Below are 13,035 nucleotides of genomic sequence, written 5' to 3'. Positions count from 1 at the left end.
GGGATGCCACTAGACCACCAGGGATGCCCACCACAGGTATGCCACCCTAGACCACCAGGGATGACAATCAGAAATAATGGATGCCAATCAGTGCCCACAATGGATGCCAATCAGTGCCCACAATGGGCATCACTGATTGGCAGGCATTATTGTTTGGCACTGATTGGCATCCATTAGTACAACACACTACAGTACATTAGTGCCACCAATCAGTGCCCATCTATGCCCATCCATGCCACCTATCAGTGCCCATCCATGCTGCCTATCAGTGCCCATCCATGCCGCCTATCCGTGCCCATCCATGCCGCCTATCCGTGCCCATCCATGCCGCCTATCCGTGCCGCCTATCAGTGCCCATCCGTGCTGCCTATCAGTGCCGCAAATAAGTGCCCATCATCAGTGCCCATCAATGCCACCTCATCAGTGCCGCCTTATCAGTGAAGGAGAAAACATACTTATTTACAATGTTTTGTAACTGAAACAAAAAAAACATATTTTTTTCTAGCTTTCCGGTCATTTTTTTCTTTTTTTTGTAGAAAAAAAAATCCCAGAGGTGATCGAATACCACCAAAAGAAAGCTCCATTTGTGGGAACAAAATGATAAAAATGTAGTTTGGGTACAGTGTAGCATGACTGCGCAATTGTCATTCAAACTGCAACAGCGCTGAAAGCTCAAAATTGGTCTGGGCGGGAAGGTGTATAAGTGCCCCCCGGTATGGAAGTGGTTAAAGTGACACTAAAGGTTCACCTTTTCTTAAAATAACAAACATGTTATACTTACCTCCACTGTGCAGTTTGTTTTGCACAGAGTGGCCCCGATCCATGTCTTCTGGGGTCCCATAGTGGCTCTTGCGGCTCCTCCCCGCATTAGATAACCCCCTCTGCGAAGCTCTCTCCCAAGGGGGTTACCTTGCAGGCGCGCTCCTGTGTCATACACTTGGCGTCCATAGACTCGGCCCCGCTCTCGAAGCCTGCGTCATTGGATTTGATTGACAGCAGTGGGAGCCAATGGCTGTGCTGCTATCAATCTACCCAATCAAAGCCAGGACTCTGTGGATAGAAGGACGGCGGAGACTCGCCCATGGAAATTTGTGGCTCAGGTAAGTAAAATGGGGGGGGGGGGGAAGGGGGCGGACACTGCAAGGTGTTTTTTCACCTTAATGCATAGGATCTATTAAGGTGAAAAAACACGAGGGTTTACAACCCCTTTAAATTACACACAAGTGGACTCTATTAACTAATTGGGTAACTTCTGAAGGCAATTGGTTCCACTAGATTTTAGTTAGGGGTAACAGAGTAAAGGGGGCTGAATACAAATGCCCCCCCACATCTTTCACATATTTATATAAAAAAATGCACCCCATTTATCACTTCCACAATTATGTGCCACTTTGTGTTGGTCTATCACATAACATCCCAATAAAATACATTTATGTTGTTGGTTGTAACATGACAAAAAGCTGAAAATTGGGCAGGAAGGTGCGTAAGTGCCTGGTATGGAAATGGTTAAAGGCAATTGGGGTGGATTTACTAAAGACAAATAGATTGTGCACTTTGGAAGTACAGTTACACGTATTTTCCCCAGAGCTTAGTGAATGTGGTGCAGTTCTGCTGATTTCCATCATCCAATCATGTGCAACAATGTTTATTTTCCTTGCATATGATTGGGTATTCTTTGCAATATGAAGCTTCACCACATTTGCTAAGCTCTGGGGAAAACGAGTGAAACTTTACTTCCAAAGTGTACAGTCTATTTGCCTTTAGTAAATCATCCCCTCTGTGCATTATTACATTCTGGTGGGAGAAGTTGTGTAAATGGTTTCCATGGGCCAAATTCTCAAAAGAGATACGCAGACTTAACTGCTGTTCAGCCTGCTTATCTCTGTGCCTAACTTTGGAAACGATTCTCAAAAGGCTTTTTCCAAAGTTAGGCAGAAAATCTGACATGTGTAAGACACTTACACGGTCAGATTTTAGGATGCAGTACCGCATCCGCCACTGGGGGCATTTCTCATTGAAATCCAGCTTTGCGTATGCAAATGAGGACTTAAGCAGATTTTCAAAGCATTTCAGCACTTTGATTTCTGCCTAAGTTCCGAATTTGCCGGCGCAAAATTAGGGCTGGTTTTACAATGTGGAAAGTTAGCCAAACCTTGTAAAGGCCCATTCCAGCGACGGCATTTGGTATGCATTCCTGAGGGAGAACTCCACGGCAATTTTTAAATTCAAAACCGGCATGGGTTCCCCCCCAGGAGCATACCAGGCCCTTAGGTCTGGTATGGGTTGTAAGGAGACCCCCCCACGCCGAAAAATTGACGTAGGGGGTCCCCCTACAATCCATACCAGACCCGTATCCAAAGCACGCTACCCGGCCGGCCAGGAATGGGAGTGGGGACGAGCGAGCGCCCCCCCCCCTCCTGAGCCGTGCCAGGCCGCATGCCCTCAACATGGGGGGGTTGGGTGCTCTGGGGCAGGGGGGCGCACTGCGGGCCCCCCCACCCCAGAGCACCCTGTCCCCATGTCGATGAGGACAGGACCTCTTCCCGACAACCCTTGCCATTGGTTGTCGGGGTCTGCGGGCGGAGGCTTATCGGAATCTGGGAGTCCCCTCAAATAAGGGGGCCCCCAGATACCGGCCCCCCACCCTAAGTGAATGGATATGGGGTACATCGTACCCCTATCCATTCACCTGTAGGCAAAAAGTAAAATGTAGTAAACACACAACACAAGGCTTTTTAAAATATTTTATTATTCTGCTCCGGAGGCACCCCCCTGTCTTCGTTATTAGCTCAATTACCAGGGGGGGCTTCTTCTTCCACTCTCCGGGGGTCTTCTCCGCTCTCCGGGGGTCTTCTCCGCTCTCCGGGGGTCTTCTCCGCTCTCCGGGGGGGCTTCTCCGGACTCCGGGGGGCTTCTTCCATCTTCTCCCCTCTTCCGCTCTTGACTCGGCGAACCCCGGTTTTTCTGCAGCTCTCCGGTGCCTTCTTCTTCAGCACTGGCTGCCTGCTATGTTTGTGTGTTAGCTCGATTTCAAACAGGCAGCCGGCGCGGTCTTCTGTGACGCCAGGGTCTTCTGGTCTTCTGTTCTTCCGATGTTGCCTCGTCGCCTGTTGTCGCTGTAATGATGGAAGCGCGCCTTGCATCCCATTTATATAGGCATCACCGTCCCATCATGCTCCGGTAGGTACCCACGTGGTGGGTGCCTACCCACGTGCACCCACCACGTGGGTACCTACCGGAGCATGATGGGACGGTGATGCCTATATAAATGGGATGCAAGGCGCGCTTCCATCATTACAGCGACAACAGGCGAGGAGGCAACATCGGAAGAACAGAAGACCAGAAGACCCTGGCGTCACAGAAGACCGCGCCGGCTGCCTGTTTGAAATCGAGCTAACACACAAACATAGCAGGCAGCTAGCGCTGAAGAAGAAGGCACCGGAGAGCTGCAGAAGAACCGGGGTTCGCCGAGTCAAGAGCGGAAGAGGGGAGAAGATGGAAGAAGCCCCCCGGAGTCCGGAGAAGCCCCCCCAGGGGACCGGAGAAGACCCCCGGAGAGCGGAGAAGACCCCCGGAGAGTGGAAGAAGAAGCCCCCCCTGGTAATTGAGCTAATAACGAAGACAGGGGGGTGCCTCCGGAGCAGAATAATAAAATATTTTAAAAAGCCTTGTGTTGTGTGTTTACTACATTTTACTTTTTGCCTACAGGTGAATGGATAGGGGTACGATGTACCCCATATCCATTCACTTAGGGTGGGGGGCCGGTATCTGGGGGCCCCCTTATTAAAGGGGACTCCCAGATTCCGATAAGCCTCCGCCCGCAGACCCCGACAACCAATGGCAAGGGTTGTCGGGAAGAGGTCCTGTCCTCATCGACATGGGGACAGGGTGCTCTGGGGTGGGGGGGCCCGCAGTGCGCCCCCCTGCCCCAGAGCACCCAACCCCCCCATGTTGAGGGCATGCGGCCTGGCACGGCTCAGGAGGGGGGGGGGCGCTCGCTCGTCCCCACTCCCATTCCTGGCCGGCTGGGTAGCGTGCTTTGGATACGGGTCTGGTATGGATTGTAGGGGGACCCCCTACGTCAATTTTTCGGCGTGGGGGGGTCTCCTTACAACCCATACCAGACCTAAGGGCCTGGTATGCTCCTGGGGGGGGAACCCATGCCGTTTTTTTCTTTGAAAATTGGCATGGAGTTCTCCCTCTCAGGAATGCATGCTGAGCGACGCTGTCATTTTTTTTTATAATTATTTGTTTTCCCGGCGCGTCTTTTTTTTTCACCCGTCGCAACTTTAGTGTCCCGTCGAAATTCTCAAAGCCGACCGGCGTTAATTACGTTCGCGCGCTGCACGTCGGGAAAATGACGTCACACGCATGCGCAGTACGGCCGGCGCGGGAGCGCGCCTCATTTAAATTTTAAACGCCCCCAGGAGAGGAGGACCGCCTTACGACGGCGGCACTTAAGTTACACAGCGTGTAATTTCTACCTAAGTGCTTTGACGATCAGGCACTTAGGTAGAAATTTTAAGTCAGTGTAACTTAACTGCTGAAATTTAAGTTACGCAGAGTTTTTGAGAATTTGGCCCCATATATTTAGTGGAATGTAATGAAGTATTGATATGATCAGGTTTATTGGGAGGACTTATATGTTCAGCTGTTTATGATCAGTATGGAGTGATATGTGTACAATTATAAAGGACGGGGGTAATCCATGTTTATAACTATGAATCAGAGCTCCCCATTACTTATACATATATTGCTGTAGGTAATTAGGAAATATATTTTTCTTACCTCTGTGTTTAAGACATTCCGAGATGTTAGTTCTACCAGAACAGTATGAGGGTTCAGGTTCTCCAGGATGGAGATCAGATCATCTCTATAATGCTCATATATAATCCTCAGTGATGGATCATCGTATGCAGACAGCTGGCGGGGGAAACTCCCGATATCCTCTAGAAAATACACAGAAATACATTTTCTGATTTATAAATGATGAAAATTAATATCCAGCATGAATTTTATCTCACTGGAGATCTCTGCAATTGAGAAAAGGAGCACTGGGGGTGAGAATCACTATAAGGCTCCATGCACAATAGGAGCAGAAAAAACATCAATGTTTTAGGTGGAAAAACGTGGCATAAAAAATGTGTATGGAGAGCATATTGTACAAAGTTTTTGCGTGTTTGAGTTTACAGGCTTTTTTGCACTTAACAACACTCCCCTCTGCAAAAGTCAACTCCCAAATAAAAAAAATTAAAAAAACTTTGAAACTTGACGTTCACAAGAGATAACAGGAGTTTAGGAGCTATAAAGAAAAGGGTTGTGCTGCGCTGTAAATACATAGGGAATGGGGTACAAGTGTAAGAGGAAGTGTAGCAAATCCTTATATGAGTGTAACCAAGAGTTCACCAAGAGGTACCGGAGGTGACGTCGGCGAACGCACTCTTTCATTTTACATGCCTGATTTTATCACAGCTATGCGAGTACCCTAGTGTATTATTTTGTTAATAAACCTTTTTAAAACAATCCTGCACTATTGGCACTTTATCTCCCTGGGTGCGAGTCACTGTCATTTCTCGGACGTGACTACCGAGAGGGATCTATCTCTTCAATTACAGTCCATCTGGATAACATCCTATGCGGATACGACCAGAAAGTGTATTTGGGCTGATATGCTGTTACCTTACAGCAGTAAGGTAAGGGGACATCCTCACTTATTTTGAAGAGAACACCGGAAACCTACCTTTTCTTCACATTATTTTGGCATCTTCACCTGCACTTTTATTTTTGGGTTTTTCCTCTGTTATGCTTATAGGCTTTTTGTTGCATGGACATTTAACTTGGCCTATTTCAGTCACTGTTGTGTGTTGTGTAATGCACGCTGTACACCCCATTGGATAACAGTACACCAATTATTATTGTATTACACTGTATGATACTAGCACTGTCACGTTTTATTATCCTACTTTTGCCAGCTGGATTAGCTGCACTGTAGCACGTTAATTTTGATGTCAATATTTTTTCACATTGTCATTTTGATCATTAGTCAGACTGTATCTTTTTACATATCCAAGGATTTGCTACACTTCCTCTACACTTGTACCCCATTCCCTATTTACAGCGCAGAACTACCCTTTTCTTTATATCTGTTATGGTCTGATATACCTTTCAGTGCCGCAGCCGTACCCCCTTCCTTTTTCCCTTCCCCCACTTCTTGGTAGCGCGGTAATACTCACTCCCTCACAGGAGTTTAGGAGCGATTGACATTTTTACAGCTCCTAAACTTCTCAAAAAACAGGATTTTTTAAACAGCTTACCTGTAAAATCCTTTTCTTGGAGTACACCACGGGACACATAGCAATTCATTACATAATGGGTTAAGGGTCACCAGCGGTGATTGGACACTGGCACAACCAATTAAAGACAGTTACCCTCCATATAACCCCTCCCATCAGGGAAGTACCTCAGTTTTGTAGCAAGCAATAAGGTTCCCATAAGAAGGGGGGACCTCTGTGTCCCGTGGTGTACTCCAAGAAAAGAATTTGGAAAATGTGTGGATTGAAGACCAAGTTTTACAGATCTGAGCCAACGAAGCCTGGTGATGCACTGCCCATAAAGCCCTTATAGCCCTGGTAGAGTGCACCTTAACAGAAAAAGGAGGAGTCCTGATCTTTAAACCATAGGCTTGAATAATTGTTTGTCGAATCCACCTGGAGATAGTGGATTTTAATGCCGCTTGTCCCTTCTTGGGACCATCTGGCAAAATAAACAAAACATCTGTTTTGCGTATCTGAGCGGTTGCCTGCAGATACAACTTTACTGCTCTCACTAGATCTAGAGAGTGCAATAATTTTTCCTCCGCTATCTGCGAATCCAGAAAAAAAGAAGGCAGAACAATGTCCTGATTTAAATGAAAAGCCGACACCACCTTAGGTAAAAAGGCAGGATGGGGTCGTAGTACAATTTTGTCTTTGTGACAAATTAAATAAGGCTCTTTACAAGAAAGAGCTGCTACTTCAGATACTCTTCAAGCCGAAGAGATATCAATCAGAAAGGCCAACTTCCTGCTTAAAAGGATCAGAGGAGTCTGGCAAAACGGTTCAATTTCAAGTTTATTTTGCAATACTGACAATGCCAAATTCAAATCCCATGGGCACAAGGGAGACTTGACTGGCGGATTTATCCACAGTACCCCCTGAATGAAAGCCCGAACTAGGGAATGAGATGCCAGCAGTCTTTGAAAAAAGACTGATAGAGCCGATATTTGATCCTTGTAACGGGAGTCCCTTTAGGGCATAGGGTGACTGAGAACTGATATCTCGGATTACATGAGATGGGACATTAATGATAATTCATATATTGCAGGATATCTTGAGATGTTACAAGTTGGTTATCCTGACCCAACCGGTCAATAAGAGTGTCTCCTTCAATGTGAGGACACATGCTTTTGAGGTGTTAATTGGGTTTGCTCCAAGACCTTTCATTATGTATGCTAATAACACTGTTTGTGTGAAGATGCTATTGATGATAGATATGTGTTGTGGGTTAGCAGTCTAAGGGTCAGATGTCTCCTTTCAGCATGTCAATTATGTTTAGTAAAGGAATGTGACTTCTCAGCTGTAGTAATTAGGTCATGTTAAATCGGTGCCAAAACGTCTGACATAGAAATGTGTATTATGCAGGTGAATCACTTAGTATCGGAGTCCGGACGTCTGGGGAATAATTAACTTCTCTGAATGTCATTCTCTAAATGAATGTGATTGAAGCCCCCCCATTGTGTGATGTGTGGTGGAGAGTTCATTTGTTCCTTTGATTACTGTAAACATGCCTGTACTGTATATAAGAAAGATAAGATACCATTAAAGTTCATTCATTTGACTCAGAAAGAACAGAGCTTGTCTCGTCTTAATTCTGGGGGAATTCTTATGAAATGGATCAGGTCTGCTGGATGGTTGGAGTACAAGAAAGAGTCACCGCTCCAGGTGGGTCTACTATATGGTCACACGTGTAGAACAGGATTCCAAGGGTACTGGCAGTGCACTGGGCAAGCATAAAAAGTAGATGAAAGATGGATAGCCGCACCCCAAAAAAAGTCCAGGTTTTCTTTTATTCAAATAAACAGCAAATACATCACCAAATCATAAAACAGGAACAGGGGAACAGCCCATGGATGGTTGGAGTGTCGGAAGCTTTCTTGGGTTGATGGAATGGGAATATCGTAAACGATGGTGATTATAGTGGTGGCACAGCAGTGAGATGATCCCACAGCCTTAAAGGACAGCTACAAGGACTTACTGGAGAACCGTGGCAGACCGAACAGCAACCGCAAGAAGATGGACGTGATCACAGAACTTGTCCAAATGGATGGAGCTGAAAGACCCAACTTAACGGAAAGGCCCAGCGTAACAGACAGGACACCCGAGGAGGAAAGTTTTGATCGGGCTGTTAAACTAAGACTGGCACACTATGGTCCTAACCCTCCACCGGAGATCATAGACCGAGTTATAGCTGCTGTGGACGCAAATTGGCTACGGCAAAGAGGTACTGCAGCAGCAGAAGTCACAGCAGCACCAACTGAAAGGAGAAAGATACATTTTGCTGCTTTTAAGAATTTCATTAAAAATTGAAGGGGAGATTGATGGGTACCTTGCTGATTTTGAACGGCAATGTGCCCTACACCGGGTGCCCACAGAGGAATGGGTTACCATTTTGTCTGGGAAATTGTCCGGCCCGGGCCAGTGAAGCGTTCAGGGCCATCCCAGACAAGGATATTATGAACTATGGACTGGTAAAAGAAGCACTTTTGGCCAGGTATGCCGTCACACCAGAGGCGGTTTCCAAGAGACGAGCAAGCAGACTGGAAACTCATATACCGAGTGGGCATGCCGCCTACACCGCACTGCATCCCACTGGGTCGATGGATGCCAAGCAGAATCCGGGGAAGAGGTGCTGCAGGTGTTCCTGCTGGAGCACTTCTTTGACAAACTGTCCCAGGAAGTCAGAGAGTGGGTCCGGGACAGAAACCCTTTCTCCTTGTCTGAAGCAGCTCGCCTGGCGCACGAATACACAGACGCCCACAAACTGGATAACTCTGTGGTCAAGACAACAGCTCGGGGTGGATTATCGATCGGCGGCACCCCCGCCGGCTATTGCCTACCAACCCCAGTCGGACCGTCCTACAGCACCACCTCCAGCGGCCACTTATCCTCAGCAGCTCAGGTTCAACTCCCAGGACTACTCACAGCCCATCAGGTGTTTCGGGTGTAAACAGCTAGGACACAAAAATCTAGACTGTCCATTGAATCCACCCAGGCAGTCACAGTCATGGAGACAGACAGAAAGGGGGAACCCCCACACATCCATGCCTGCGGCCCACTGTGTTGAGGAGGAAGAACATTGGGGCATCCTGCATGAGGCAGATCCGATACAAGCAGCTAACCAGGACAACAGGCAGCAACACAGGCAGACTGTCTTGGTCAATGGAAAGGTAGCCAATGGGCTACGTGATACTGGGGCCACAATGACTCTGCTACAGAAGAAACTCATCCCAGAGAGCCAGCACACCGGAGACACTGTAGCTGTAAGAGTGGCGGGAGGCACCGTCTTCTGGCTACCCGTTGCCCGGGTTCACCTGGATTGGGGGGTTGGTTCGGGACATGTGAATGTGGGGGTGATGAAGGATTTGCCAGTGGATGTACTACTAGGGAATGATTTGGCCCCCCTTGTTTCTGCTTACGCCCTGATGTGCCCCGCTGAAGCCCACACAGTGACTACCTGTGCCCAGACCCGTGCTGCTGGAACCAACCCGCTTGCTGCTGAGAGCCGGGTAAGACTATCTCCCCCGACAGGTACCGTAGATCAGGCACAATATCACAGTCTAAAATGGGAATGTGACAAGTTGGCTAGTGAGAAATCTGAGATGCAACGACACTACGTCATGTATTATGAGATGTCCCGTGGCTTGAACATTGAAATGCACAAACAGGCTGAAATTGTCAAAAGATTAAATGGAATTTGCGCCCAGGTTGTGCCTTATCTGTCCCAAGAGCATCAGCAACAGGTTTTGGGAGCCATTGAGAGAGCAAAGCAAGTGACTGTTCCAGAACTGAATTCCATTATTCACCTTCACCATCAGCTACCGACCTGGTAAGCAAGATGGCAATGCTGATGTGTTATCCCGGCAAACAGACGTCATCCCGGCATCCTAGTTCAGGACATCCCCAAGTTGATCCGAAAAGGATCAAGCCGGGTCTGCTGGAGTGTCCCACAAGGAGGGAGCCATGTAACGGGAGTCCCTTTAGGGCATAGGGTAACTGAGAACTGATATCTCGGATTACATGAGATGGGACATTAATGATAATTCATATATTGCAGGATATCTTGAGATGTTACAAGTTGGTTATTTTGACCCAACCGGTCAATAAGAGTGTCTCCTTCAATGTGAGGACACATGCTTTTGAGGTGTTAATTGGGTCTGCTCCAAGACCTTTCATTATGTATGCTAATAACACTGTTTGTGTGAAGATGCGATTGATGATAGATGTGTTGTGAGTTAGCAGTCTAAGGATCAGATGCCTCCTTTCAGGGGTAGGGAATTAGCATGTCAATTATGTTTAGTAAAGGAATGTGACTTCTCAGCTGTAGTAATTAGGTCATGTTAAATCGGTGCCAAAACGTCTGACATAGAAATGTGTATTATGCAGGTGAATCACTTAGTATCGGAGTCCGGACGTCTGGGGAATAATTAACTTCTCTGAATGTCATTCTCTAAAAGAATGTGATTGAAGCCCCCCCATTGTGTGATGTGTGGTGGAGAGTTCATTTGTTCCTTTGATTACTGTAAACATGCCTGTACTGTATATAAGAGAGCTAAGATACCATTAAAGTTCATTCATTTGACTCAGAAAGAACAGAGCTTGTCTCATCTTAATTCTAGGGGAATTCTTATGGAATGGTTCAGGTCTGCTGGATGGTTGGAGTGTCGGAAGCTGTCTTGGGTTGATGGAATGGAAATATCGTAAACAGTGGTGACCGTTACAGATGTAACGGAATGACCCGTGACAATCAGAGACTTTTGAAGAATGGGGGGTACTCCTGTGCCAGCGTCACTAATGACTCTTGGGTCTAGGGTCACCCTGTGCCCCTTTTGGGCATAGGGTGACTGGGAAATATTAATTATAAAATTACATGAGATGGGACATTACTGTTAATTCATGTATTGCAGGAGATCTGGAATATTACAGTTTGATTTCATGCTGACCCACAACCAGTCAATAAGAGTGCCTACTTCAATGCTTAACCTAGGCTGTTGAGATGCTAAGTACGTCTGCTCCTCAGACCTTTCATTGTGTGAAGATGCTATTGATGATAGATATGTGTTGTGAGTTAGCAGTCTAAAGGTCAGATGTCTCCTTTCAGAGGTAGGGAATTAGCATGTCAATTATGTTTAGTAAAGGAATGTGTATTATGCAGGTGAATCACTTATTGTCAGAGACGGAACATCTGGGGGATAATTGGCTCCTCTGAAGGTCATGGTCTAAGAGAAGGTGTATTGAAGCCCCATTGTGTGATGTGTGGGTGAAGAGTTCATTTGTCCCTGTGATTACTGTAAACATGCCTGTACTGCATAAAAATCTGAGAGCTAACCATTAAAGTTCGTTCATACATTTTGACTCAGAGAATGGAGCTTGTCTCGTTTATTCTGGGGAAATCCATATGGATCGTGTCTGTTGGATGGTTGGAGTGTCAGATAAGCTGTCGTGGCCAATGGAATGGGAATATCGTAAATGGTGGTGACCGTTACAATCCTTAATGGTACTAAGGGCTAATTTCATATCCACTCCTAACTGGAAAAAAGGTGAAACTCCTACTTATGTCATACTTCTGAGGATTCCATATTTTGGTGTGACACCATGAAACATATGCCTTCCAGACTCTATAGTAGATAAGCCTGGAGGCTGGCCTTCTAGCATTAAGAAGTGTAGAAAGAACTGGACCCGAGATCCCTCGTTTATTAAAAATGTGAGTCTCAGCAGTCAGACCATCAAATTTAGCTTTTGTAAGGAAGGATGGAACCCTGTACCCCACGACAGTAGGTCGTGACAAAGTGGAAGCTTCCAAGGTTTTCCTACCGCCATTTTTATGATTTCGGCGTTCCATGGCCTTCTGAGCCAATTTGGGGCCACTAAGGATTACAGGAATTCTTTCCTTCTTGATCCTGCAAAGTAGCCTCTGTAAGAGAGCGATTGGAGGAAATGCATAGATCAGTGAGAACTGATTCCAGGGAATTATTAGAGCACCCGATACACAAGCTAGAGCAGGGATATGCAAGCTGACCTCCAGCTGTTGCAAAACTACAAGTCCCATCATACCTCTGCCTCTGGGTGTCTTGCTTGTGGCTGTCAGTCTTGCTATGCCTCATGGGAATTGTAGTTCTGCAACAGCTGGAGGTCCGCTAATTGCATATCCCTGGGCTAGAGGATCTCTCATCCTGGATACAAAGTTGTCTAACTTCCTGTTGAACCTGGAAGCTAGCAGGTCCCCAATTTCTGACATATGGCTTGAAAGACATCGGGTGGAAAGACCATTCTCCTGGTGACAGCTGCTGGCGACTCAGATAGTCCTCTTGACAGTTTTCTACCCCTGAGTTTGAAGATTGCAGAGAGACAAGGAACATGAGCTTCTGCCCATTAAAATCCGATTCACCTCTTTCTGAGCACCCTGACTGCGGGTGCCTCCCTGGTGATTGATGTAAGCTACTGCAGTAGCATTGTCAGATTGAATCCGAACCGGGTGGCCCTGTAACCTGTGTGTGCAGATTCTGAGGGCCAAGTATATTGCACACATCTCCAGTATGTTGATGGTCAGGTTCTCGTCAGTCTTGGCCCTGGGTAAATCCAGAGCTTGGATCTTCCTGTTCCAGGTGGCTAAGATACTGCCTTGAAGTAGTCTCGAAGGAAACTGGGTGTAGGGGACAGCCTCGAAGGAGACAACCATCTTCCCTAATAGCCTCATGCAAAGGCGAATAGATGGCCCTTT

The 13,035-nt window shown here is 46.8% G+C and overlaps 1 protein-coding gene across 5 annotated transcripts in view; it reads right to left on the bottom strand.

Annotated features, from left to right (window-relative positions):
• The window catches only part of LOC120933758 (NACHT, LRR and PYD domains-containing protein 3-like), a 534,782-nt gene that overhangs the window by 498,198 nt on the left and 23,549 nt on the right, over positions 1-13,035 (bottom strand). For all 5 annotated transcript variants that reach the window (XM_040347135.1, XM_040347137.1, XM_040347138.1 and 2 more), the window contains exon 3: positions 4,789-4,949. In XM_040347135.1, coding sequence (XP_040203069.1) covers positions 4,789-4,949 — 161 coding nt within the window. The remainder of the gene's footprint in view (positions 1-4,788; positions 4,950-13,035) is intronic.

This window comes from Rana temporaria, chromosome 3, assembly GCF_905171775.1.
Source record: "Rana temporaria chromosome 3, aRanTem1.1, whole genome shotgun sequence".
Lineage (NCBI taxonomy): Eukaryota > Metazoa > Chordata > Amphibia > Anura > Ranidae > Rana > Rana temporaria.
This window is presented reverse-complemented; position numbering and strand designations above follow the sequence as displayed.